The following is a 26,605-nucleotide window of genomic DNA, read 5'->3' as shown; positions in this document are numbered from 1 at the left end:
GAAGAGTCGTATGCTCATGGTAAATAGCATCAGATCTCTAGAGAAAGTAACTCCATTATAGGTCCGTAAATATTGCTGCTGCATACCCTTGTATAAAGGTCATCTGCAATCGTCAAGTCGAAGAAGTTCCTAAGCCCAATCGCCCTGCTCTCACTTATCGCCACATCAACAGCCTGGATGTACATAGGCAAGGATGTGCAACATCCGAAGCAAGCCACATCAGAGCTCCTTACGCTCCTTTTCAGGCATCTCCTCGATTCCTTCTTCCATCTTGGAGTCTAGGACGGGGTGCTCCGAAAACATCCGGGCGGTTCTCCTGTCCTGCCACCACACGACGCCAATCCATGCCGCGAGACTGACAGAAACAACTACCATGGCGATGGTGCCCTTTTGGAAACCCTTTTTCCTCCGGTCAGCATGTGGTTATGGGGTTGGGGAAACGGACAACTCACAGTAGCTGCGTCCTTGACGGGATACAGTGTGATGCCCCAGAAAGAGAAGAGTACGGAGGAGGCACCTGTGTATCGTTAGCAGATGTCAACAATTAAATCAAGATACACTTGCCATTCATGGCGTAGAGAATAACGGCTCGTGCAGCATCATCTCCATCTCGGGCCAGAACCTTGTTGGCCCAGGTGAAGACGACTGGCTGAATCAAATAGGCAGTTCCAGCAAGGTCTACATCAGTCAGCTACACAAACTTGACTCGAGGAAGGGGTTTAGGAAACGTACAGAAGGCTGCCATCTTTGCTGCCGTGCCGACCATATCCCAGCAAAGAAGGACGACACACGTGATGATCTGAACACCGCAGGCGATGAAACCATAGGGGGCATGAACTCCCGTCGCGTCAATTGCCACCGAGGTGCACAGCGTGAGAAGAATACCTAGAGGCGTTTTAGATGTAATGAACACGATTTATTGATCTGGCAACATACCGATTGCGGTGATTCCAAGAGGGTAGGTGTTGTTCTGCGGCACAGTAAACAAGCCAGAAGCCTTCATCCATAGAACCATGCAAGTCTGGGTCGAGTAGGCCTCGAGAGCACCACCGAGCATCCAAAAGACGGTGAAAATCCAGCTGGACCATATATCAGTATAGGCTCGCACACAGTAGGGGGGGGGGGGGGGGGGGGGCAATGCTCACAAGTTAGGAGTCAGTAAGACTCTCTTGATGATAGAGACTCCAATCTTATGACCCTCTGGGTTCTTAGGTGGCAGACGGCTCAAGGCGAGCTCACGCTCGTGAGGCTTGAGGTAGAAGGCCTGGGTCGTTTCGGGAAGGTCAGGGAAGAACATGAAGCCGAAAATTGCCACGGGAATGGTGATAATGCCGTCGATGATGAAAGACTGTCGGTTTCGTTTAGCAAATCAAGATGACATAGGGATAAGGATCAAGCCTCACCCATCGCCAGCCAGGCAAACCTGAAACTCCGTCCATAGTCTTCCAGATAGCTGTCATCAAGATACCTAGTAGATTATGTTAGAATAGCCTTATATCTAGCATGTAGTGCAACATACCGGCAAACATGGTGCCGACCATGCCCGAAGCCTGGAAAAGTCCAACTCGCTTTCCGACCTCGGGGCCCTTGTACCAACTTCCAATGATATACTGTGTGCCGCTGTACGTTGAAGCCTCGGCAATACCTTGAAAGAAACGCACGGCAGCAAGCTGGGAAAAGTTATTGCAGGCGCCGCAAACCATGGTCAAGGCGGCCCAGACGAGAGTCATCAGGGGGAACCAGATGCGAGGGGCGACCTTCTGGATGACAAGACCGTGAGGAACCTGGCCGATGATGTCTTTTCCATGTTAGCAGGTGGCCCTATCATTTCCGCCTGCCGAGAACTTACAGCCAACAGCGAGACAGGTGACCAAGAGGTTGTACTCGTCACCCGTAAGGTTGATGTCTTCCTTCATTCCCGAGACATACGCATTGCCCAGAACAGCGCGGTCTATATGGTATTAGTCAAAGGAGCTATTCTGCAAGGTCCGAAAGACGCACCGAGGTAATTGAAGAAGAATGCCACACAGCAGTACGTCTAGAGTCAGGATGAGAAGAGTTTTCAATCCAACCTAACAAGCAGTCACATACCAGAATGAAGAAGTCGACCTTTTGCAGAAGCTATAATTGGCCATCAGTCCACGATGCCCTTGCTCGCTATAGAGTTATGTCCATGGATGGATATGCTGACCTTGCGCTCCTCAGGGGTGTCAGGCGCCTCGCCCCAGACGGCGATGCGGAGCTTGCGAAGACCTTCGCCCATGATGAATTGATAATTGAAAGACTGTCCTTGAGCAAAGCTGGGAAAGACTCAGGGATACTTGAAATGTTGACTGAATGAATGGGATAAAGAGCGTCAAGAACAGACAGGCCGTCTGGCAGCTCGCGTGGGTTTAATAGGAACCGACAACTTGGCCTCGCATCCGGGGAAGGCCTGTTATCAAGTTAGAGTAAACTTGCGGCTTACCACCTTATCTTGGAACGGATTGGAGCACAGATACCTAACCACCCTCCCCCAGTTTGAACCCCGCAAACTAAATCCTAGCGCGGAGAGGGTGGTGGGAACAGCTGAATTCCGAGGTTATGGGGACGGAACCTTGCATTACTCGAGGCCAAGGCTTCCTCTCTCCAGGTCTCTAACTGCTACCGGCTGGGGGCTTCTCTCTAGCGAATAATTCCGCATGAAGAACAGTGGCCCAGCCGACGGAGTTCTCATCTGTCGTGTATGCTCTCAGGGGTCCTTGTCCGGTCCACTTTAGCTCAGTTGACCGTTCCATTGTGGAGTCGTATGTTGGCGTGGTTGCATCCGCCTTCCGAGGGCGGCAGCGGATAACCCGACATGGTGATGAGGCACCTTTTTGATATTGACGAATCCATCCCGCTCAACATGCGGCTGACAAGGATCACATTGTTATGTAGGGTCGGAAGAGGCAGATTAGTCCGGGAGTCTCAGGGCTCCGGAAAGCGACCTCGCTCGCTTGGGGGTAGTTGAGTGTCCTTGTAGCTTTCTTTGATATTTGATATCTTTTTCACTTTCATCTACAGACCGCTAATAACAAACGGAAGACGCATATTTCGGTTCCGCGCGTTGCCTTCTCCTTACCCACACTTCTTTTAGCATGTCTCCTTCAGCTGTATGCGAGGCCTCGCCCGAAAGCCAAGGTCTTGTGAATGGCCACAATGGACATGGCAGCTTTACGGCCGTGAAGTCCAGAAACGGCACCTTCTCGCTTGCAGAGAGTCTCGCGGGCCTCCAGACGGAGCAGAAGAATTCGAAAACAACAAATATTGATTCCATGAGTTCTATAGAACTATGTCGTAAGTTCGACTCCCTCAGGAAGCGCAGCAAAATACTGATGATTAACAACCTAGGCGTTATCAACGAAGAGGATGCCTCGGTCGCACAAGCAGTTCAGACCTGCCTTCCTCAGATTGCTGATGCTATTGATATTATTGTGCCTCGACTCTTGAGTGGTGGCCGAGTCATCTACACCGGGGCAGGGACAAGTGGGAGGTAAGAGCGCAAGCCTGAGCTGAGTTTCGCTTGAAAATTCCCTCCAACATTGATTGACCTCTAGGTTGGGCATTCTTGATGCCTCAGAAATGTGAATACCACCTCTCTTCATACCTCAAGTTATCAGCAACTGAGCAGTGATAGTCCCCCTACATTCTCGGCCCCTCCTGGACAGTTCGTCGGCCTAATTGCAGGAGGAGATTACGCGATCCGAAACGCTGTCGAAGGCGCCGAAGACTCGGAAGAGCTGGGAGCAACAGACCTGGCAGAACTTACGCCGCCGCTCAGCAAGGACGACACTTTGGTGGGAATCGCTTCTTCAGGGAGAACCCCATATGTGCTGGGCGGCTTGAAGTACGCCCGCTCTATCGGAGCTGCCACGGTCGGTCTGGCATGCGTCAAGCCCAGCTTGCTCAGGTCCCTTTGCGATGTTTTGATTGAGTGTGTTACAGGACCTGAGGTTGTGACGGGCAGCACTCGACTGAAAGCGGGCACTGCAACAAAAATGGTGCATATTCTCTACCCTGTCTTGTCTGTTTTCTGTCCCACCAACTCATCATTACTCGGCAGATTCTCAACATGATCTCGACGGGCTCTCAAATTCGCACAGGAAAGACGTTTGGAAACTTGGTGAGCGATTCCTGAGATTCAACACGTATACAAAATCTAACCTTGACAGATGGTCGACTTGAAAATGTCCAACGAGAAGCTGCAGAACCGGGCCCGCCGGGTTGCCCGAATGGTGGTCCCTCCATCATCGGCTCTCGATATCGAGAGTGAAGAGGTCCTGGATGCCGTGCTCGCTGATTGCGACGGTCAGGTCAAGCTCAGTATTCTCGTGGCGACTCTGGGCTGCTCGCCCGCCGAAGGACGGGCTAAGCTAGGGGCTGCCTCAGGCTCGTTAAGACAAGCCCTGCAGGGAAACTTAACCGATTGACACTAGGGTAATTGCTGTTCTTTTTCATGGGTCTGTATATAGAGTAAACTGCATAGAGTAGAGCACTTTCATTGTCCTATACAAGTCTTTGCAACTAAGAACACTGGACGGCAGCTTGTGACAAACTCTAGCTACCTGGGGTTGTAGCATCAACATGGGACTAGATGCAGGAAGAAACTTGACACAGTCGCCTTTTGCGCGTAGATAAGGTGAAAAGGCAGATCCCTGACCCCGTCAAATGTCGTCGCTAACATCCGCAGCCGTCGGGTTTTCCGCTTGTTGAGGGGTTTGGGACCCGCGGAGAAGCCGTTGCGCGGGGAAGACACCAGACAAAGTAGCCGCCATCCTCATCCTTGTGGCAACGCCAGAGTGACTTGGCCTGTTCAAGGTTGCATGGAATATGCAGTTGATGTGCCAAGTACATCGTTGGGAGAATCGGGCTTCACGCAAACACACTGGGAGGTCGCCTTAACCTAGACCTTTAAAGGCTGGGTGCTTGCTGCATAACTGAGCCTCAGGTCTTTGTATTTGAGTCTCTGTTTGTGAATTATCTGATTGGCTTGACCTAAATATTCCGTCACTAAACAAGCGACATGGTCACCCTCAAGGTCCTCGGGCTCAACTGTGGCACCAGCATCGACGGTATGTGCGTCCCCTCTAAAACACGACCATGCTGACAAGCTTGTAGGCGTTGATGTTGCGTACTGTCGAATTTCTTCAGTAGACTCTTCAAACGACATAAGGGTGCAAGTCCTGTCATACACCGAAGTCCCCGTAACCCCTGAGTTACGGTCTCAGGTCCTTCGCCTATGCCGTCCCAACCAAGAGGGCGCGGCCACGTCGATGGCCGAGGTCTGCGATCTCAACTTTGCACTCGGTCGTGAATTTTCTCGCGCCGTCAAGGAATCCGGTGTTGATCTATCAGAGGTTGACATCATCGCCAGTCATGGTCAGACTCTATGGCATCAACCACTAGGCGAGCATCGATCTACACTCCAGATGGCCGAGCCTGCTGTGATTGCTCGTCAAACGGGGAGGTACGGACTTTCGAATATGGAAGACCACTGTTGTTTGCTTGCTAAAAAGGATCAGGACTATTGTGAGCGGCTTTCGAGTCGCCGAGCTTGCTGCTGGACGCCAGGGTGCCCCGTTGGCAGGCTTCTTTGAAGCAGCTCTACTCTCTGACCCAAAGGTCACACGCATTAGCCAGAACATCGGAGGAATAGGTGTGTATAGCCTCACAGTGGAGCGATGAACCCCCTTGTTGACGATCCCGGTGTAGGGAATGCAACCGTGCTGCCGGCCTCGAGCGCGACACAACCTGAGAAGTCAGAGTCGACGTACATGGCCTTCGATACTGGCCCTGGAAATGTCTTTATTGATGCTGCCATGCGCATTCTAACCGATGGAAAACAACATTACGACCGTGATGGAGAGCTAGGTGCGAAGGGCGAGGCAGACATTGACACTGTTGTTGTCAATGACTACTTGGCCAACGAGCCTTACTTCCAGCTGAAGCCCCCCAAGACCACGGGACGTGAGCTCTTCTCCGATGACATAGCCAAAGCCCTAGTCAACAGGTTGAAAGATGCGGGCAAGACCCCTGAAGCCATCATCGCCACCATCACGCGCATCACAGCAGAGTCCATCGCAAGAGCCTACAAGCAATACGTCCTACCACATCTGGGCAAGGATGGGAACATTGACGAGATTTACATCTGCGGTGGTGGAGCTTACAACCCCAACATTCTCAAGCACCTGCAGCAACGGTTTCCCAAAAGCCAAGTGTTGAAGCTCGACGATGCGCCAGTTAAGATAGATCCCAGCGCCAAGGAGGCTGTTCTTTTTGCAGTTCTAGGCTTCCTCGGGGTCTGTGGCCGTACGGTTCCCATTGCTGCCGACTCGGAGTCGACCGATCCTGCCATCATGGGGGTCGTCACTCCAGGGGATAACTATCGCGATTTAATGAGAGCTGTGGTTAAGGACTCGGAATTCAGTAGCAGAGGCGTCTTGGGGCGCATTTTGATGTAGTTGAATTGAGTGTTCCGTTCCTTAACCTCCCCTGACCCGACACTCATAAGCGATGTTTCCTCAGACTAGGGCTTGAACTCTCCAAGTGAGTAGAAGAACTATCAAGCCCTTTGCATAAGTTGAGCCATGTCTTGGGCACCGGTAAATTAGATATTACGCTTGAATATCTAGCCTTGATCTAGTGCAAAATGTTTCCGCCGGAAGTGACCTTGGACTGTGAAGAATAATCAGGTCGAGCAAGTGGCCGACATCTTTGCCCATGGGCCCGACGCGATATCCAGCTTCCTAGTTCTTTTGGACCATCGTGATTCAGAAAGGCTTGGTTCAATTAGGGGATTAAAGTGATATCCAGCCGCGGTTTGTCAGATAATGCTATCGGCGGAAAACCCGACCTAGGCTTCGTCCAGGGATTTTGAAAGGTACCAAAGCCCGCACGGCGGCGGAAATCCCGATGGCCCAAGACCAGGAATCTTTCACTTACAGCTAGGAAGAAAGAATGGCGCCTCAAGTGCGTGTGGTACAGAAGCCGAGTGGCCACAAGCCTGACGCAACGTTGGATGGGAAATGAGTCTAATCCGTCCACTGCCCGACGACCTTGACAGGTGTGAAGCTATCTGTGCATGTAATAGGTCGGACAGACTAGGACGTATAGTTCCATAAAGTTTCAACAACCCAAGTGGTAGAATAAATAAACGTTCACGGTGACGAAGCTGCTCCCTTGGCCGGCTCCAATACGAAGAACCACCAACTCAGAAGGCATCACGGCATCGCGCCCCTGTCACCTCCTCCTTCGCCTGTTCCTACCGATTGTCTCACACAAGATGCCCTCTGTCATCTCTTCGGGTGGTATCACCAAGTTTACCAACTGCCGCCTCGCCCGTGGGGACAATCTCGTATCCGAGGACCTTTGGGTGAGCTCTCACACTGGTACTATCCTATCTAGCCAGGCCACCTTTTTCGATTCTGGCACTCTGCCCGACCACGCCATTGATCTCGGGGGCCGTATCATCTCTCCTGGTTTGATCGACGTCCAGCTCAATGGGGCATTCGGCTTCAACTTTTCGACATTGCCCGACGACATCACAGAGTATCCAAAGGCTGTCGCGGATGTGAATAAGAAGTTGACCACTACGGGTGTCACTTCATATGTCCCGACACTGACCAGTCAAAAGCCAATCCTCTATCAAAAGGTTGGAAACCGTATGTGCGCGCAGATAAGTTGGATGTGTTGACAGTCTCTCCAGGTGCTACCTTTTCTTCGTCCAAGCCGCCTTCGGTTTGCCCACGACGGAGCAGAGTCCCTGGGTGCACATGTAGAGGGTCCTTTCCTCAACCCAGGAAAAAATGGCGTTCATGATGTCAACGTGCTCCAGGAGGCCTTCAGCTTCCAAGATATTGAAGCCTGCTACGGCGTGGAGAATCTGGGCAAAAAGGGGGAGCCAGACTCTGAACCCGCCCCGATAAAAAAGATCACCCTCGCCCCGGAGCGCGGGAACATGGCACAGCTCATCCCTGAGCTGACCAGTCGAGGCATCGTCTGTTCTATTGGACACTCTGAGGCGACGTACGAAGAGGCGTCGGATGCAGTCGCAGCTGGGGCTACAATGATCACACATTTGTTCAATGCTATGAGGTCTCTCCATCACCGCAATCCAGGAATCTTTGGCGTACTTGGCGTCGTTACTGACCAGCTCCCGAGGCCATACTTTGGTATCATCGCCGATGGCATTCACCTTCATCCCACCGCTGTCAACATCGCTTTCAATGCTCACCCGGAAGGCTTCATTCTCGTCACTGATGCCATGCACCTGGTTGGACTCCCAGATGCCGTGTATCCCTGGACCAACGGCGACGTGGACAGTAGGATCGTAAAAGTTGGGCCGACGTTATTACTGGAAGGGACAGACAAGATTGCAGGAAGGTCAGCGCCCTTCACCTCCTCTCTACCACAGGCTTTCTACTAACCCGAGCTCATCTAGTTCCATCACGTTGATCGAGTGTGTAAACAACCTTCTCAAATGGTCAGGTGCCTCGATCGGCAAAGCACTCAAGGCAGTCACTTCAACACCAGCAGCCATGCTTGGTATTCAAGACCGCAAAGGAAGTCTAAGCGTGGGTGCTGACGCTGATCTTGTCATCTTTTCCGAGGAGCGGACGACTGAGGGTATCACGCAGCTGGTAATTGATGAAGTCTGGAAGTTTGGCACTCAGGTCTACTTGCGAAAAGGGGTAACTGTGATGGCGAAGATGGCATAGCACATTAGCAGACCTGTTCGTAATATTGAATACCTACCTATGTTTATTAGAGCGAGCCAAATAGACGCAATTTCTGTCCCATAGCCATAAAGATCGTATAACTACTACTGTTCTTCTTGTCGCCATCTAGGAAACACCATGAGCCGGTTGAGCCTCACCTCCTACCACATACGACCATACCCACTGGAGAACTCGGGATCCCGTCCGCTCTCCCATAGATAAGCCAGTGAGGGGCGGATTAGTAGTTGGGTCGGTGACGACCAGCGAATCCCCGCTGTTGTATGTTTTTTGCTCTTTTTGCTACTACCTTTTTGTCTTTTGTTAATGTGTGGTCGGCGAAGCGTGGTTGTGGTGGGGGTTGAGGGTAGAAACGTGGGGCGAGGTGAGACGACAATGCAAGCTGGGTATAACATATACGACAGAACGAACCGAGAAACGTAGCCGTATCCTCATAACATCTTCACAAATCTTCGTAGCATTCTCACAATATCCTCATGATATCCTCACATGACCCTCGTGAAGTTCTCCCAGACATGGCCACAGGCCTTACTTCTTGGACATGACCCAAATGTGTCCTCCTCGTGGATGTTGGCCTGCTGAATGGGAGAACGAATCGGGGGGATGATATCATCGTGGACATGGTTTGTTACTGGGCTTGCTTCTCAGGATCAGGTCCGATCAAGCGGTGAAACCCCCAGTCAATAGCATCTCACTGGTGTGAGCTTGATGCTGAGAGGGACTGGTCGGGAGTATCTGTTATTGGGCTGTCGTACTCCCATGCGTCCTCGATTCTTTTCACATCTCACTCGTCCTTGTCGAGGGCGAGATTGACTGGTCTGCCTTTATGGTGCTCGCGCCTGGCGTCATTGACTTGGTTGAGATGGTGTACGTAATGTCAAAAGAGAGGCCCACGCGTGAAAACGGGTTGGCGACGATCATGGATCTTCTGCAGGATTCATGGATGCTATGAGCTCCCGAATGATCTGGCCGAATTTCGAAGAGCTGCATGAAAACTGCGTGGGCTTGCCTTCTATGACCTGGCTATTAATCTGGGGCATAGCGACCTCGCGGTCTTAAACTCTTATGTCTCCGTCCCATCTAAAGATCGCAAGATCATCCATCAACAGGGGCGGCCCCTTTATCGATCTAAGTTAGGGATGGAGGTCTTGTGGAATAATATTCCCGAGCACCTCATACTCCGTCAATACCCTTGACGAGATAGGCGTTACTGCATTTTAGAGGAGTCAGGGAGGGTTATGCCTCTGACAGTACTTCGAAACTAGAAGGCCCTTGCTGGCATCTTCCTTGGCATATCTAAAGCACATGTGGCGCTCGCGGTTGGTTCCAATAGCCTCGGAGAAGAGGTGCAGGGGATTGATGCAATATGTCTAGTTGCAAGTGTGTGTTGTGCTCTTCCCTTCTGCCAGAGAATGCTGTAGTTGTGTAGCGTCCTGCCTCTCGGTGATTGTCGTCTTCTTTCTGCATGGTTGCCCATTGCTTCAAATTTCAGGAATAGATACCTGCCAGGTCAGGTATCCTATGCAATCTCTTGTGCTTCGCCGGATAGCCATCACAGCCTAGATGCACTGGGTTAGGGTGGCATCAGGGAAGGCATGGAATGCGCCCGAGCAGCATTGGGACTCTCCAAACTTGGCATCGATCCAGTCCGCGTAGCCACCGAAGCCATTCCTGTGGACGGTCTGTGACCATTCCAAGAAGAACCTGTCGGTGATGAGGTAGAACCCTGCTGGGTCTTCCTCGTATTTCTCCTTCAGCGTTCGTATCAAACGCTCTTCCTCCCAACCTGGAGACCACTGTGGCATCGGGTGCGAGGTTGTGTTTGTTGTTGGGGCCGATGTCGCTGCCGCTCCCGACGACGAAGGCCCGGCACCATTGGCAGCAACTCGCCGTCTCCTTGTCAGAGGACCTGCATGGTCCCTGGTTGGTGAAGAGTGGGCTCTCGCCCGCTTCTTGCCACTCCTGAGTCTACCCACGAGTCTATCAACGGAAGGAAGCTCATCATCGCTCAATGTGTCGCTTGGTGGATGGAAATCATCCTTGGGGTCGTTGCTCTGGATAACGGGGGCGTATTTGCTCCCCAAGGACTGTTAAGTCTTGCGGGTGGCGGGGAAACTTCATCACTGGAATCGATAGGGGCTTTGCCCTTTCCCTTATCCGCGGGAGCAGAAGGGGGGAGTTTCGTAGTTGCGTGCGTCAGGTCGCCCTCTATGGTCGTCAAGGTCGTTGAGGGAACAATCTCCCCTTCCTGCTTCAGATGCTGAGCTGGGAGATCTTGATCTTGAGGGAAAGTGCCCTCTTGCGCGTCGGCCTCCGCACACACATGACTGCCACCGCACAAACACTCTTTGGGCCAGTCATAGGCACGGGCTTCGAGGATAAGCAGTACACCGACAAGAGCTGCAAAGCACTGGCCCGCAGCCTGTTTTGCAACACCGCCTTCCGCGATCCAGGCAAGAAGGTAGCAAAGGGAAATGGCCCGATCATCGAAAACAAGGAGGACCTCTGCCACGTCGGACCACATTGTGCAGCTCAACACTCTTCACCATACATACACCAAAGTCAAGCAGACCGGGCACGAGGACGTGTGGTATCGCAAGCGGTTCCTTAACCGCCGTGCCCTCGAGGACTACATTCGCCTACACACGCAACTGATGAAGATTGCCCAAAAGCTCTCTGAGGCGATTACGACATGGATCTTACGGGCGAGAACGGCCGCACGAAAGCCGCAAGGCACTGGCTCGCAGCCTGTTCTGCAATGATGCCATCCGCGACCCAGGCCGAAAGGCAGCAATTATGGAAAACAAGGAGGACCTCTACCGCACCGTACACCACAATAACCATGCGGCTCTGCATCCCGGTAGCGCTTTGATCAATATCAAGCATGAGTGGGTAGTTTTCGACAAGTTTGTTCACACAGGGTCGAAGCGGTATCTACAGTGCCCCGCCTTCTGCTAGGCGCCACAATTTCCCGACGACCATCAACCATTACACCACCAGACATGTGTCGCGCTGAAGTGATTGTCAAGTGAGAGGGTCGAGTGGAGATTTCCCGCGACCCCAATTGAACTCTGCCTACGTGGTGTTGAATCGATGCTAGCTATGTCTACATGCTACCCTTTTTCCATCTCGCCCTTACACCTGACCGACTGTGGGTGGAGTGGTCGCAGCGGAGTATCGTGGTTAGAGAAGTAGGTGGGGGGGTTTGGGGTTTCCAGAAAAACCCGACTGGGCCATAATAACTGGCGATGGGCCTCGGCTAAGGGTTTTCTTGGCACCCGAGGCCTGGCGGGCGAGATGGCATCGCCAAAGTGCCATGACGATTCTCTGTCCAGATGGCCGAGTGAAGGGCGGATAGTTAAACCACAGGGACAGCTCAAGAGGACCGAGTAATTCGATATATATTACTTCTTTCTTTGCTAGATATGGCCACGCAGTGCAAATACCCGGCTCTCCGGCGTTCACTTCGTCGTGTTCTCAGCAGCACGTTGGACTATGAAGTGATTGACCAGAGGCCATACTGGATACCCGTCAAACATGACCGTACTCGAGTCTTCCCGCTTTGGCCCGCCGGCCCTATGGTATTCGAGGTTAATGTATATATCGGCTGAGGGAGGAAGTTCGCTATCTATGACGAGTCCAATCATAGGTGACTTGCCAATGTTGTGACCTTTCCATTTCTCCAATTGCCTCCTAGTTTTGTCGATGACATCTATGGATTTCGCCTTGTCCTGGAACAGACCTCCGTCGTCGTTCCAGATGGCACGCGACTCATCCTCTGGTTCGGCCGGGCTGGGGTTTAGAACCACCTCGATAGGATACTGTCGAACACTGAGCGTATCGATAAACGATCGAGTCATCATATCGACACGCCGGGTGATAACCACGCGTGGTGAAAGTTCTGATAAGCCCGTCTTGTCCAGGTAGTAGTCGACGAGGCCTATAGCTAAGACATTCTGGCGACTGCCATTCCGGAGGCCCTCTACATCCTTTTTTTCGTCGAGTAGTAAACACAGCTCGCCCAGGTCTATGCGACCCAAGCCCTTTGGCAATGGGGAGATGAAGCATACGCCGACTACCTCGGGGTTTTCGTTGAGCTCACGTAGCTTTAACCGCAAGGTTTCTATGGGTGTAGACTCGCTGCTTTGTGGGAGTGTCCAGACGACGCATGTCAGGTCGAGTCCAAGCTGGCCCAGCGTTAACGAGGATGTTGAAAATAGGAGTTAGACATCTCACATCTTGAATCTTGTCCTTCTTGAACCTGACGTGGGGCGAGGTATCCCGGGACGGGTCCAAGTTGATCAGGACCAGGTGTCCCATGGCGGAAGCGCTATCTCAAGGGGGTTAGGTCGAAGAATGCTAAGAGGATAATGGGTTGGGCTTCGATTTCGGTCTGGCGAGGGGTTTTATTCATGCATGCTTAGAAATGCCGGATCTAGCCGAAGGAAAGGCCTTAGAATCTAGTGGATAAAACATTAAGAAACCCCTTTTTCCCTTTAAAAAAAACTATAATGATAGTAATATTATAATGAAAATTTCCTTATCCTACAGTATAAAGCACCAAGAGCCTGCTCATCATAATAATACGTGTGCTCTTTGTCAGGGCTGTCAGGGTGACCTTGAGGCACATGTATATACTTTGGAAGCAGGCACTTTGCCTAGGTAGCTTAGACCGGCTAGACCTCCCGTCGCCATCGGGCCCATAATCAGTCTAGACCCACAGCAGTAGGTAGGTATCCTTGAGTACCAAAGGTACCTAGCAGCCAAGGACCAAATCTGGGGGAGACTATTGCAATCTAATGCCTCGTTGTTTACCAAGAAACCATCTTGACCTAAACCTCAGGATGATACTTATTACTACTTATTTCATTTTCGTGAAGCTCTCACGATCGATACATGAGTGTTACAATACCAGCACAGATGCCTTTACAGTCGATCGAAAGAAAATGATTCATTGAATAGTGGGGTCTGGGTATTCTTCTCTCCCTCTTGTCTGTCTGTCTGTATCATGAAGGTATTACAGTGTGTCTAGCGAACAAAAATCGTGTGTACATGGGCAAAATCTCTTTGCCGTCTATGTCCAGAGGTCTCTCATCAGAGCCTCAGTTACATCAAACAAAAAATCCACATCTCATTTAACTTTTCATTCCCGACAATATTTACGCCTTCTTCTCCTTCTTCTTGAAAGTCTTCTTGGGCATGCGAGCAAGCCAGTAGACAAACAGAGCGGCGCCCATGTTGAAGAAGACGTAGACCCAGAGGAGGCCAAAGTTGCGCCAGCGGTCGGCGTAGTCGATGTTGACGGCGCCGAGGTAGACGTTGGTGGAGGCGATGGTGCAGAAGCTGCACTTGTCGGTGGCCTCGGGGTCCTGGAGCTTGCCGCCGACCTGGGCAATGTAGCTCTCCATGAACTTGGCGCAAGTGGTGCCGTTGGGAGGAGTGAAGGACACCCACTCGTTGCTGGCGCAGACGACATCGGCGTTGGCGACGGCTGTGGATAACATGCCTCCGACTAGGTATGTGAATGGCGACACGTAGTACATGAACTTCCAGAAGCCGGGCATAGAGTCCTTGGGGGCGAGGACACCACAGAAGATCAGGCAAAGCATGAACATCAGGTTAGCGACGTTGGCGCCACCTTCAGCCGTCTCAAATCCAGCAATGATGAAAGTCGAGAAGGTGCAGGTGAAGATGAGGAACATGAACAAGAAGAGGAACATCAGAGCGCCACGCTCCGTCAGCTGGTCGGCAGCCGAGGCGTTTTGGTAGAGACCGACAGGGTAGTACCAGCAGAAGAACATGATGACGGCCATCAGCGCATTCCAAGGAAGTTCGACAATAAGCTGCGAGACCATGAAAACCTTCCAGGAGTACACCTTGGAGGGTCTCTCACGGACTTCGTAGAGGGAGCGCTGGATAACGAACTGCGGCATCGACTGCTGAACAAGTTGACCGAAGATGGTGAGCAGGTTGAAAATGGCAAACATCTGGTTCTGGAGGCCCTGGATACTGTTGGGGGCTTTGAAGAAGACGAAACCGATGAAGAGGGCGACAAGGGTGCAAAGAGCGGCCTTGGAGTAGATGTAGACAGGGGTGCGCCAGTACTGCTGGAAAACGCGGTACAGGACCTCCTTGAGTTGAACCATGAAGGGAGCGGCGAACTCGCGGTAGCTGGCGGGGTCCTCGTCAATATCGGAAGCACCCTGCTTGTCCTGCTTGATCCTCTCGAGCTCGGTCTTAACCTCCTGATATTCGGGACTCTCGCGCCACGTCTTGAACCAATCGACCTCAGTGTGGGATCCGGGAGCGGCACCAATAACCTCCAACATCCATTCGGCGGGGTTGGCCTCGGGAGGGCACGCGTGTCCACCGTTGCGCTCAAAGTAGCTAGTCATGACGTGAGAGTTCTCGCCAATGTCACCAAAGTAGACAGTCTTGCCGCCCTTGGCCAGGAAGAGGAGTCGGTCGAAGCGCTGGAACAACATAGCAGAAGGCTGGTGGATAGTGCAGAGGACAGCCTGGCCGGCCTTGGTCAGCTTCTCAAGAAGGTCGAGAATAGCCCAAGACGTTTGCGAATCAAGACCAGAGGTAGGCTCGTCGACAAAGAGCAACAGAGGGGGCTTGGCGGCAAGTTCGACACCGATAGTCAGGCGCTTTCGCTGTTCGACGTTGAGACCTTCACCAGGGACACCAACAACGGCATCGGCGTATTCCTCCATATCAAGCAGCTTAATAACCTGCTCGACGTACTCGAGCTTCTCCTCGCGGGGAACGTGGGCAGGCTGGCGCAGAAGGGCACTGAAGTTGAGGGCCTCTCGGACGGTCGAAGTCTGAAGGTGGAGATCCTGCTGCTGAACATAACCGGTCTTGCGCTGGAAGGACATGTCACGAGGGGATCCGTCAACCAACATCTCACCCGTGATGACACCCATAGAAGTACGGTCGGCCAAACAATCCAGAAGAGTCGTCTTTCCAGCGCCAGAGACACCCATCAGAGCAGTCAGAGTACCAGGCTTGACCCAACCATCAACGTGATCCAGAATGCGGCGGGTCTCGGTCTTGATCTTGACATCATAGCAGACGTCGTGCCACTGGAAGACAGAAGTCTGTTCCTGGAGAACACCACCATCCTTGGCGGTTCGGCTGCGGGTTCGCTCGGTAGTGACAATGGGACCAATGTGGGCCATGGCGGCCTCGGGATCGCTGTGCTTCTTCTCGGCGTTGGCAACAGCAGCGGGCTTGTGACCACGGCGGTAGACCAGGACTTCACCCTTGGACTTCTTCTCAGAGACGAGCTCAGCAGAAACCATGTAGGTAAAGAGGAACAGAACAGTCCAGGCAATGACGATACCAAAGTTGCGCCAGCGGTTCTCCCACTTGTAGTCAAAGTTCATCTCGGCGTAACGGTCACCGTTCACAGCAGACTGGCCTTCAATAGCACCGACAGCACTGCAGACACGGTTGGCCGAGGGGATATCGGTATAGCCTTCAACGTCGTTTCGGGGGACAAACTCATCGCAAGTGTAATCGCGGTTGTGGAACTCGTTGACGACCAGGGCCTCGAAAGCGTAGGCAATGGGATCAATCCAGTAGAGCCACTTGCACCAACCAAGCATATAACGCTTAGGAATGACGAAACCGGTAAAGATGACGAGATCCAGAATCAAAATGGCAGCTGGGACGAGAGCCTGGAACAGGGTTCGAGAGGCCGAGGCGATGGTACGGAAGATCATGGACATGACCAAGACAGTAGCGAACGAGATGAGCAGGAAGAAGAAAAACGCTCCGGGCTCACGCTTCAGGTTTGTCAGGAAGTAGAGTGACAAGTTGAAGACGATGGTGTTGGCAATCTTGTAGGGCATATCGCAAAGCATGGAAGAAATAGCTTCAGCGGAAGGATGATAAAGAGCGTAACGGCTGTGCTTTTCGACAATTGGGCGTTGTGCGTACAAGGTCAAGATCTGAAAATGTCAGTATTGAAACACTAATGAGGCCATAATAACTCACCTCGAGGGCACTGGCAAAAGCATTCATCAAACAAGCAAAGAACAGAAGAGCACCACGACGGAAGAAACTGCTAGAGTTCTCGTCAAGGTTGTAAAAGACAGATCCGATAATGAGAGACATGGCAAAGTTACCAATCAAGGCACCGACAGTCAAACCAGGGTCACCAATAAGTCGCTTCCAACCACGCCACAGACACAGCTGAATCTGCTGGTTGTAAGAGAGGGTAAAGGGAGACTTTTGTCGTTGACCCTTGGCCTGCTGGGCTTGCTTGGAGGCACGGAAAGCCTCAGCGTCGGGGCCGTTGATGGGGTGAGCCACCTTGTACTCCTCAATCTCAGCCTGAAGAGCACGGTACTCGGCGCTGTTCTTCCAGGCGGTAGCAAACTCATCAGGTGTGCGAGGCACCTTGCCCTCGAATCCAGGTCGCACATGACGTTCCAGGGGAGCTGTCATGGAGGTGAGGAAATCGGGGGTGGTCTGACGAGCAGGGCACTCGAAACCAAGGTTGACAAAGTACTGCTTCGCGGCATCGGCGCGGCCAAAGAAGATTTGACGACCCTCATAGAGGACAGTGGCTTTATCAAAGAGATCGTAGGCGCTCTGGGGAGACTGGTAGATGGACACGACGGCGGTGCTGCCAAAGAGCTCGGTCTGAAGACGGAGGGTCTTGCAAAACTCAATGGCGTTGGCCGAATCCAGACCTCGAGTTGAGTTATCCCAGCACTGCAGAGGAGCGCCAGACAAGGCGGCCTCGGAAATGGTGACACGCTTGCGCTCACCACCCGAGACACCACGGATGTACTCGTTACCGACGCGGGTGTTGACGGTGTGAGAGATGCCAAACATGGCCATGACAACATCTCGCAGGTGATCGGCAAAGTCGTTTCGGTTCAAACCCTGGGGGAGCTGGCGGGGCTGACGAGCGCGAGCGGCGAAAGTGAGGGTATCGCCAACAGACAGCTGAGGAAAGTGGACATCAACTTCGGCGGTGTAGATGGCCTCACCACGGTGGTGAGAGTGCATCTCCTTGGCGGTCATACCTATGCGCAAAAGTGTTAGCCGCTGTTGACAGTCGCATACGAGTGATCGTCGGTTTCACAGGGGCACGACCCACGTTGCTCAACAACAGACGCGCAACAGAAGATCGAGTCCGGTGAAACCGTTATGATTCTCCCGTCTCAGATATGGAACTTGACTCACCCTGATAGTTGAAGTAGGATCCATCATCGACGTAGATACCGTTGAGTTCACCAGCAATGGTCTTTAGGGTGGTGGAACAACCAGCACCAGGAGGACCAAGGACAACCAGCATCTCACCGTTGCGCACAACACCATCGAAACCACGCAGGATATCAATGCGCGAACGACCACTGCCAGTCATTCGTGAAAAGAGACTGCCAGCTGAGAGCCAGACGTTGGCGACATCACCCTGGTAGTCGCTGGCCTCGCCGAAACCGTAAACATTGAGGTTCTGGAAGCACACACCAGCGTGTCGGAAAGCATGACCGTCCTGGTTCACCAGCTCAACAATAGACTTGGCCCATTCGCGAGCGCTAAAGTTCTCAGAGTTGGGGTTGAGAGGTGAGTTCTCGCCGGCCTGGAAGGGGCTCTGGCCGGGAAACTGAGCGGCAGAGGCGTGTGAGTACGATCGCGCCAAAGCCTGAACAATCGAGGTTCGTCGCTCCATCTCGGAATCGTCATCATCGTCATCCTTTCCTAGGGTATCGGCGGGAGAAGACGAGGGCTTCTCGTTGATCAAATCTTCGGTGCCGGCATCGGTGACGGAGCCCGCCTTGGGCTTCTCGTCGGCGGCATGAGCAGGGTGGGCTGCCTCGGGGACGCCCTGCCTAGCGGCCGTGGCGTCGTTGTTGGCGTTGATCCCGTAGACGGCCGACATGATGGGCAAAGGGTGCGGCCGAGTCTACTAAAGGATCTCGCAATTGAGTCTCGGAGGAGGGTGAGTGAAGCCCCAGTAAGTTTGAGGGAACGTTTCGGTAGCCAGTAATGCAATGCGATAGGAGATCGGAGTGGTGTGTATCGAAGCTTGTTTTGGTGAATTGGCTGTCAGTCCGGACCGAGGAAGGACTAAAGCAGCACAAGATGGAAAAGGTATTAAAGTAATAAGAAAGGATCGATTAAGAAGAAAGGGGATGACGACGATAGAAGATGTGACAGTCCCACGGGAAGGGGAAGAGGCGTGCAAAGAAGGAAAAGAAGAAGAGGGAGGACGCCTGGTGATAAAATATGAATCGGTTTACCTACAGGTCGCCTCAGCTCGCCATTCAGCAGGAGCAAATGAAGCCCGATAAACTCGCGTGGGGCCTCGCACTAGAAGCCTCGCACTAGCACCGAAAGCGAAGAATAAACGATGCTCCAGTGGGTCGCTCGGCCGGGATTCTAGCGTAAATTCAGGCGGAAGGCGGGTGCGGCTGCAGCGTCTTCTGAGGTGTGCCTCAGACTCGGTGCAGTGTGTTAAGGGGCGGCCGACCTTGGAGGGGGGTGTAACAATAGACTCCGATTTACTGTCGCCTTTGAATCTCTCCGAAGGCTTCTTTAACGATCGTGTTCGGACACATAGTGCATCTTGGGAATAGTAGGCAAATAGCTCTCTTACATATCATCGTGAGTTGATTCTTCCTCTCGCCTTAGGCGTCACATGTCGTGATCTCTACTGCCTCCATCTTAAACTCCGCAATCTCCCGTGCTTGGCTGTAAACAAACCCGCATCCTCCTCCGCAATTCGGTCGAGTATATCAACGGAGTTTACGCCGTTTGCCAGATGTCTCCGGGACATATCAGCACCAATTCACACCTGGAGGCATTTTTCGCAATCTAGCAACTTCCCGACCCGACGACCAGGGGGAGCATGATGACGACGATTGCAGCCAGTCCAGGGGAAGCCCTCCAGCTGTCCCCCTTGGTGTGGAGTGAGTACTCACAAGAAAAAAGTCTAAGCGGATAACGGGCAAGCACAAGAGTCCGACAATGCAGCCTCTAAGCGACAAAGATCCCTGAATTCCAGGGAATTGGGGACTCCACTCTCCACCCGCCGCAACTCCGCAGAGGAATGACACCCCTGGATGATGGTCAACGTATGTAACGTGGGGTGTTGAGGGAGAGACATGTTTTTTCCCGTTGTTGTTTTGTTGGTGAATAACAAGACATTGGCCATTTGTGACCTGGATCTTATGAGCGATCCATAGTGGCTCGCATCAGCCTTGAGTGTCCCGTTACATCGTTAACCTAATTGATCTTTAAGAGATGATCAACGGGCCGGTTTACCTATGAAGGTGTCTGTCTATATCAAGTCACGATCAAGGCTAAACAAGCGACGGCGAACCATGATTCTCCCGATTCGTCGTGGGCGTTACAAAATATCACCTTAAAATGAGTCATTATGAGTGGCCATGTATGAACGCTCACGGCCTCTCCGTACGCCTCAGCAACTGACTCTTTAAATAACCTACAAGAGCAATAATTTTTAAACATAGACATTGTCATGACCCGGTCACTCCCGTAACACGGCAGACAACCTGAGTCAAGTTCAGCTCCTTTTTTTCCCTCGCCTCCGCCTTGTAAATCTTGAAACAGAGGCAAGAGAAAGCTTGCCCTGCTACCAACACGAAACCGCGTATTTCCTCGTTGTCGGGGCCTTGAAAGAACCCGTCCCGTCCCGCCAATCAGACGCTAGACGTCGTACCGAATCCGACCGGCTGGAAGATGGATGCTTTGCTTGGCTGCGTGTAGGGCGAAGCGCGTGCCGCATCCACTCTGAATGTTGCGTTAAACTTCTTTTCTCCCTTTTCGGTTGGTTTCGAAATCTTCCAAAAGGAAGGGGTCTCGGACTTTTCATCCTTGTTCAAAGCTACGGCCAGCCCAATGACAACTCATACTTAAAAGCTCGGCTGTCAGCACCAAGGATTCCTTCATTGCAGTGAGGATGATTGATTGACATGAAAGAGATCAAGGGCCAAGGACCAATCACAGACTGATTACCTGTTCGAGGTACACACCCCCTGCTAGCGTATCGGGGTCTTCGAGCAGCCCGACAACCCGCCATGAGACCCCGAAGCCTGTCAACCCGTCCCGCTAGTCAGCGCCCGGGGAGGGATGTTTGTCGATGGGGACACTCTAAAAATGTGTCACCCGATCGTGTGTGTTGTCTTTTGCCATGTGTGAGGGCATCATGACATGTTCACCCGCCTATCCGGGTATTGTAAGCAAAAGTACAACTCATAGCCTGAGTGAAATCACAACTCGCGTGCATCATCACAATTCCATTCTGCCAAAAAAGAATGCCCATATCAACCTGCCCCTCCCCAAGTAAAATGTGCAAGAATCACACTGGTCCATCCGCCCGACAACATCATGGCACGCCATCATCATCGGGGTAATCGAGATCCGATCATGGCATGGGCATGGTACAACCAGCAAGGTGCCACGTCTGGTCCGTCCATCCATTCATCTTCACCAGCCAAGAGAGCCTCGAAACTCTGCTTCGTCTTCAAGAGAACGTAACCTGAACCAAATACCAGGCAACACTCTTTTGAGTGCAGGCACCTGAATTAAAAGGGTCAACAATCAACAAAGCTAGCAAGGTTCACTTCCATCGACGCACGCCGTGACAATCTCATTGCCGCGTATCGCCAAGCTAAATGCAACCGCGAAACCGAAAGCGATCTCGAGAGTGAAATGAAAGAAACCCTCAATCTCACTGCTTGATGCAAAGTCTCCACTGCCCCCAGCAAACGGCCCCCCTTTCACTTCTCCACAAGGCAGAGAGCACCAGCAGGGAATAAGCTCCCAGTGGATGATCTACGCAAAAATGCCAGACACACGACCCAGGCGGTAGCAAAGTCCGCTCCGCAACTCCGCCAACGCCTCGTCGTCAATCACTCTCGAGAGGATGAGATGGAACACGTGGAGCTCAGGGGATCATAGCCTACTGCCGAGCAAATTCTCCCATTCCGTTTGCTGAGCTCGTAGAGGGTGCGCCAAGTCGGGCAGATTGCTTCCGGATGCAAGCCTGCCGATCCTACCACCCAAGGTTGGTCGTGAAAAGACCGAGCAGACATCCTCACCTCGTTCTTCTGCCTGGTGTTTCCGGTGAGCAGCGGTTGTTACCCAGGCTCCAATTTGTCCGGGCGGGTAGACCTTCCGATTAAAGCCCGGCATTCGTCCGGGTCCAGGGGTCCACGGTCCGGAATACGGACGATGCTTGGACCGAATCCGACGGAGTTGAGCTGACGTCTACTGCAGATATCCAGAGGGGGCAGACTAATCTATTGCGTGTTTGCTTATGGGAATGGCACAACGACTTGGGATGTTTCCATAGGGCCAATAACTCATCACAACCAATGACGAGTCTGCTTCAGATACTCGGAAGCGTACATCATGTATGCAGTAGCCCAGCATAACTATCTACCCGTCCATGAATATCATTCGCTACTACATGGGTAGGTTAGTTGGTTTCTAAATTGGTAATGGAAGGAAACCTACATAATGCGTTATAGTTGTTTGTATGTGCCTGTCCGTTAAGCAAACCCGTTATGGTGCGCAATGAGTGACTGAGCGCAAAGACTTACCCGGATCTATTTTTAAGAACTAGCAAGGTTTTCATTCCACCCAATGGGTCGTTTTCCAACGATGTACTCCAGAATATGGTCCATATGTCAGAGGTTGTGCCTAAGCGCAGCGATTAGATCTCATCGAGATGTAGGGTAGTTCGTCATCCTCAACCCAGCACTCGGTAATACCAAGTCAACGCGGGTAACAGTTCGGTACAGGACTCGTAAAAGTGAATTTTAGGGGGCTTAGATGCATTGAATTTTCTAATTCATTGTGCTTTGCTTTCTGTTGGTTCGAAGTTGGGCGTGATACATGAGTCTCGATGGTCATCTGCTAATGTTCGCGTGGCCATCTAGACATCTGAGTGATTGTTAGGTTGTGTATTAATCATAAATCCGAACACAAAACTTTCTCAAGCAAATAGTATATCACGCATAAAGTATCGCAGGCATGAGATCCCGAGGGCCGCTTGGTCCCGAATAGTTCCCGATCACGTATCCAGCTATTGTCTTGAACAACATCAACTAGATCATGTAGAGGAGATCGACAATACACCGCCTTTAACGGTACATAAGCATAATCATACATGATCTCGCATATCAAATGTCAAGCCCTCCTGCGTGGTGGAACTGTGGCTTCAGCCCATGTGGTAACTACGTCAATGGCTAGACAACTGCAGAATCAAATCTCTGCGATTGAATTGAACGGCTGTGCGCTATCTCACGAATTTCAGCTCTCACGGGATATCTCTATTTTACAAAAAGTTGATTCCCACGCCAACCTGCAGTCCCTTTGTTGATACCTCGCCCCTCCTCAGCGCCAGCGGTAGGCTAAAGTTCAGCTCGAATCGCGCAACAGGGTGGGCATACACAAGACCCACGCCGGCCGCCAGACTTGGTACTCCGTTGAAGAGCTCGCCGACGGCATTGAGCATGCCGTCTCGTACGGCAGATGGCCTGAGTGTTTGGGTGGCAGCTCCGCTGGAAGACTTGTTGGGGTTCTTGAGAGCAACCAGACGACCTCCGTTGGCGAAGAGCTGGAAGCGCAGACCTGAGTCGGGGCCCTTGTATGGCACGGGGAGGAGCATGTTGACGCTGCCAGCGGCAAAGACATCACCGCCGACAGAGTCTGCACCATCACGGGGTCCGAGACCACCAAGCTTGAAACCTCGCACGTCTGTTGGTCCGCCAAGCTGGAAGCGGTCGTTGATACGGCTGAGGCCAAGCTTGCCTCCAAAATCATAGCCAAGTGGAAGAGGGCATAGCAGACCTAGTCTGAGCCCACCTCCGATTGAAATGCCAGTACGGTCCTTGATACCTGGCAGAGGAACAGGGATGGCACCGCCAACCTCGACCTCACCCTTGGAGAAAGCGACGTCACCAACAAGGGGTCCAAAACCGGCCACCTCAAGTCCAGTTCGGACCATGTAGCCGTCCTGGGGAAGTTGGGGGTTGTCGCGTCTTTCTCGGTAGAAGCTGTGCTTGATAGAGGCCTTGATAGAGTCGCCGGCGTCGGCGCGGACAGTCGGGCTGGCACCTTCGCCCAGGCCGGTTATCTGCCTCCATACATGAGAATACTCGACAGATTGAGTATCTCGCTCAGAGTTAAGCCACGAGAATCGCACGGTTCCGCCCTTGAGCACCTCCTCATGTGAGGCCCAGGGCTTCTCGGCTGCTGACGCAACACCCTCGAGTGATATCCTCAAATCGGGGTTACTGGCGACGGGCATGCTAAGGTTGGCACTGTATGCGGATCGAGTGCGTGTACCAGCCTTTGCATTGAGGGTCAACATCTCGGCGCCGCCGAACATGTTGCGCCATAGCAAGGAGCCGTACGCGGAACCCTCGCCATTTCCAACATCCGTGCCGGTCTGAAGCTTGAACCGAGAGAGCTCCTTGACTCGGATATCAACGTTGACGTCTGTAGGTGAGGTGGATGGGTCGGTCTGTTGGGCAGAAGTGAGGAACAGTTCGGGCTGAGGCTGAAAGATCTCTGGCTTGCAGTTAGTTTGGTGTTGCAGCGGGTGGTCGGAGGGAACCCACGCAATGCGTCAAGCTTGTTGCTCGCAATTCGAAGCTTATTTATAACCTCGCCAACCGTGGAAGTAGCATTTTGGTCGTCTCGGACAAGGGGTTGGAAGAGAGGGTCGAGGAAATCGGTGCGTGTGTTGACGGCGCCATGCACACGAATCTCGTTGACGGTCATGGGAGCCAAATTTTGGTCAGCGACCTAGACAATGTCAGCAAGAGAGTAGCCGTATAATCCTCAAGGTCCATACAATCTGGGCCATGCGTCGCTGCTTGGCCTCCTCCTGTTCTCGCTGAAACTCGGGCTTCGACTCGGCCTCGTGAAGCAATGAGCCAGTATCGGTATGGAGCTTGTTCAAGGGGTCCCCGGACTGCAGCTGGTTAGCCATACACTCCTCCCAGCTTCAATGCCATGATGGACTCACGAGGCCCCCGCTCGAGCTAGGGATTGCAGCCATTGTCGCTGGCTCAACGACTCGAGTTGCTGCTTGTGATAGCCGTCACGATGTCGTTTCTAAATTGTCGGACGACACTGGACCCCAGCTCGTCTCGGTACGGACCGGCTAGGGCGTGGGTACGTACACTTCACCGTACAGAACTTAAGTGGGCTGGAGCTAGGTCCTCAGACCTGGGTACCTAACTGTGGCGTTCGTTCTGTGGCGCACTAACACCGTCATAGCATGTGATCCACAGCCACATTTCCAGCCTAGCGCCCATCCGGGGTTTGGTCATCGGCCGCCCTCCCTGCGCATTCCCTCTTTGTTCAACTCAAGTCATTCATCCCCAAAACCCGTCAGCGAACAGTGTGGATCGTTCAGCGAGAGCATCTGCTACAAAGGATCTCTCTTTTCACTCCTTAAGAGCCGTCGGAGTCGCTCTTCCTTTCCTTTCTACTTTCAATAACCTTTCCTGCTTGTCTTATCTCTCACGCGACCTGCAATCTGTTCATTTCTTAATCTCTAGTCTGACCTTGTCAATCTCGCCGCCATGGCTAGTAAGGCTGCAAACAAGCGTGTATGTCTTGACCGTCATTTTCAGGAAAATGGGATTTGCTGACTTGATACAGTTGACACGCGAATACAAAGCCATCTCCGAGAACCCACCGCCTTACATCACTGCTCATCCTTCAGAGTCGAACATCCTTGAGTGCGTCGTCACCGCCGATTTACATCAAACCACTTGCTAACTTGTCTGCCTAGATGGCACTACATCATCACTGGTCCTGAGGATACACCCTATCATGGGGGACAATACTGGGGTACTCTGATGTTCCCTCCGAACTATCCGTTTGCGCCGCCCGCTATTCGAATGCACACTCCTTCAGGCCGATTCCAACCTTCGACGCGACTATGCTTGTCCATCTCCGACTTTCACCCCAAATCTTTTAATCCCGCATGGGAGGTCTCGACAATCCTAATCGGATTGCTGTCTTTCATGACGAGCGAAGAGATGACGACAGGTTCCGTTTCCAGCACTGCGGCCGAACGACGATATCTCGCAGCGCGGTCGCGTTGGTGGAACTCGACTGGCAATGGCTCTAACGCTAAGAGCAATCCCGCCAACAAGGGCAACGTCAAGGCCGGCGATGGTGGTGCCAAATTCCGAGCTGAGTGGCCTGAGGTGGATACCGAGAACTGGGAGTGGATGAAGAAGAACAAGGTCGACCCTCTTACGGGCAACCGATTAGACGCCGACAACAACGGATCATGCCGACCTCAGCTGGGCATCTCTGGTACTAGCGGACACCAGGCCCAAGCTGTTGTGGACGTGGTCAACCAGCAGCGAGATGCCGGAACAGGGTGGATATACCGGAACAAGCTCCTCGTAGCTGGAGCAGCCATCTTCATCTACGTCCTCATCGCCCGACTTGTGAGGGGCGATGCGTAATAGCGGTGTAACCAGAGTGATTGGTGCACTGGGTTCCCCGCGTTTGAACCCAACTCATTGATTTTCGTTTGATTGCTGGCGGGTTGGCGGGCGCAAGGCGGTTTTTCAAGCCAGATATCAAAGGACTCGCGTCTTGCGGATGGCGTTTTTGGGGCACGCTGAGAATAATTTGTTCAAATTCGATGGAGTTTGGCAAACGATGGATACCTGGACATGTAGATGTATCAGGTAGACTCAACTAATAGACTTGGACTTTGTGGTTATGTGAGTGACTGAGGTTTATGTGATGTGTGAGATTTGATGTCATTCCACTCTGGCTTTTCGCCTCCTTTACGGTGAGGAGTGCTTGCACTAGAACAA

The 26,605-nt window shown here is 52.4% G+C and overlaps 9 protein-coding genes across 9 annotated transcripts; 4 read left to right on the top strand and 5 right to left on the bottom strand.

The window, feature by feature from the left end:
• Window positions 1-219: 219 nt before the first annotated feature.
• NECHADRAFT_77468 (uncharacterized protein) lies at window positions 220-2,263 on the bottom strand (the record flags this gene model as incomplete). Its single annotated transcript, XM_003052424.1, has 12 exons — window positions 220-399; window positions 453-517; window positions 559-678; window positions 733-885; window positions 937-1,079; window positions 1,146-1,348; window positions 1,404-1,468; window positions 1,520-1,798; window positions 1,850-1,951; window positions 2,002-2,038; window positions 2,092-2,121; window positions 2,192-2,263. The coding sequence occupies 12 exons, from the start codon at window positions 2,261-2,263 to the stop codon at window positions 220-222; spliced, it is 1,449 nt and encodes a 482-aa protein (XP_003052470.1).
• Window positions 2,264-3,119: 856 nt separating this feature from the next.
• On the top strand, window positions 3,120-4,451 carry NECHADRAFT_77467 (uncharacterized protein; the record flags this gene model as incomplete). The annotated part of the gene is made up of 5 exons (XM_003052895.1): window positions 3,120-3,318; window positions 3,373-3,514; window positions 3,635-4,022; window positions 4,085-4,144; window positions 4,194-4,451. The coding sequence occupies 5 exons, from the start codon at window positions 3,120-3,122 to the stop codon at window positions 4,449-4,451; spliced, it is 1,047 nt and encodes a 348-aa protein (XP_003052941.1).
• Window positions 4,452-5,044: 593 nt separating this feature from the next.
• On the top strand, window positions 5,045-6,482 carry NECHADRAFT_36824 (uncharacterized protein; the record flags this gene model as incomplete). Its single annotated transcript, XM_003052894.1, has 4 exons — window positions 5,045-5,093; window positions 5,140-5,488; window positions 5,544-5,677; window positions 5,734-6,482. The coding sequence occupies 4 exons, from the start codon at window positions 5,045-5,047 to the stop codon at window positions 6,480-6,482; spliced, it is 1,281 nt and encodes a 426-aa protein (XP_003052940.1).
• An 821-nt stretch (window positions 6,483-7,303) lies between these two features.
• Window positions 7,304-8,738, top strand: NECHADRAFT_122417 (uncharacterized protein; the record flags this gene model as incomplete). The annotated part of the gene is made up of 4 exons (XM_003052893.1): window positions 7,304-7,672; window positions 7,727-8,403; window positions 8,462-8,615; window positions 8,658-8,738. 4 exons carry the CDS (start codon window positions 7,304-7,306, stop codon window positions 8,736-8,738), a joined length of 1,281 nt encoding a protein of 426 aa, XP_003052939.1.
• Window positions 8,739-10,315: 1,577 nt separating this feature from the next.
• On the bottom strand, window positions 10,316-11,280 carry NECHADRAFT_77464 (uncharacterized protein; the record flags this gene model as incomplete). The annotated part of the gene is made up of 2 exons (XM_003052423.1): window positions 10,316-10,843; window positions 10,873-11,280. The coding sequence occupies 2 exons, from the start codon at window positions 11,278-11,280 to the stop codon at window positions 10,316-10,318; spliced, it is 936 nt and encodes a 311-aa protein (XP_003052469.1).
• An 861-nt stretch (window positions 11,281-12,141) lies between these two features.
• NECHADRAFT_99511 (uncharacterized protein) lies at window positions 12,142-13,101 on the bottom strand. Its single transcript, XM_003052422.1, has 2 exons — window positions 12,993-13,101; window positions 12,142-12,943 (listed from the first exon to the last, which is right to left on the bottom strand). The coding sequence occupies exons 1-2, from the start codon at window positions 13,074-13,076 to the stop codon at window positions 12,218-12,220; spliced, it is 810 nt and encodes a 269-aa protein (XP_003052468.1). The 5' UTR covers window positions 13,077-13,101; the 3' UTR covers window positions 12,142-12,217.
• Window positions 13,102-13,915: 814 nt separating this feature from the next.
• Window positions 13,916-18,660, bottom strand: NECHADRAFT_35467 (uncharacterized protein; the record flags this gene model as incomplete). The annotated part of the gene is made up of 3 exons (XM_003052421.1): window positions 13,916-16,717; window positions 16,764-17,803; window positions 17,964-18,660. The coding sequence occupies 3 exons, from the start codon at window positions 18,658-18,660 to the stop codon at window positions 13,916-13,918; spliced, it is 4,539 nt and encodes a 1,512-aa protein (XP_003052467.1).
• A 4,346-nt stretch (window positions 18,661-23,006) lies between these two features.
• On the bottom strand, window positions 23,007-24,816 carry NECHADRAFT_103656 (uncharacterized protein; the record flags this gene model as incomplete). Its single annotated transcript, XM_003052420.1, has 4 exons — window positions 23,007-24,323; window positions 24,374-24,560; window positions 24,610-24,729; window positions 24,784-24,816. 4 exons carry the CDS (start codon window positions 24,814-24,816, stop codon window positions 23,086-23,088), a joined length of 1,578 nt encoding a protein of 525 aa, XP_003052466.1. The 3' UTR covers window positions 23,007-23,085.
• A 324-nt stretch (window positions 24,817-25,140) lies between these two features.
• On the top strand, window positions 25,141-26,512 carry NECHADRAFT_99509 (uncharacterized protein). The gene is made up of 3 exons (XM_003052892.1): window positions 25,141-25,372; window positions 25,425-25,504; window positions 25,558-26,512. The coding sequence occupies exons 1-3, from the start codon at window positions 25,346-25,348 to the stop codon at window positions 26,243-26,245; spliced, it is 795 nt and encodes a 264-aa protein (XP_003052938.1). The 5' UTR covers window positions 25,141-25,345; the 3' UTR covers window positions 26,246-26,512.
• The last annotated feature ends 93 nt before the right edge of the window (window positions 26,513-26,605 follow it).

The sequence above is a fragment of the Fusarium vanettenii genome (assembly GCF_000151355.1).
Source record: "Fusarium vanettenii 77-13-4 chromosome 3 genomic scaffold NECHAsca_2_chr3_3_0, whole genome shotgun sequence".
NCBI lineage: Eukaryota > Fungi > Ascomycota > Sordariomycetes > Hypocreales > Nectriaceae > Fusarium > Fusarium vanettenii.
The sequence above is the reverse complement of the archived record's forward strand: the minus strand, read 5'-3'. Positions and strand labels throughout refer to the sequence as shown.

Excerpts from the sequence above, each read along its gene's own strand:
- NECHADRAFT_99511 (XM_003052422.1), bottom strand. The coding sequence starts at position 13,076 with ATGGGACACCTGGTCCTGATCAACTTGGACCCGTCCCGGGATACCTCG. Across the intron at positions 12,944-12,992 it reads AGAAGGACAAGATTCAAGAT|CTTGGACTCGACCTGACATG; the intron begins GTGAGATGTCTA and ends ACGCTGGGCCAG.
- NECHADRAFT_99509 (XM_003052892.1), top strand. The coding sequence starts at position 25,346 with ATGGCTAGTAAGGCTGCAAACAAGCGT. Across the intron at positions 25,373-25,424 it reads GTAAGGCTGCAAACAAGCGT|TTGACACGCGAATACAAAGC; the intron begins GTATGTCTTGAC and ends GACTTGATACAG. Across the intron at positions 25,505-25,557 it reads TCAGAGTCGAACATCCTTGA|ATGGCACTACATCATCACTG; the intron begins GTGCGTCGTCAC and ends TTGTCTGCCTAG.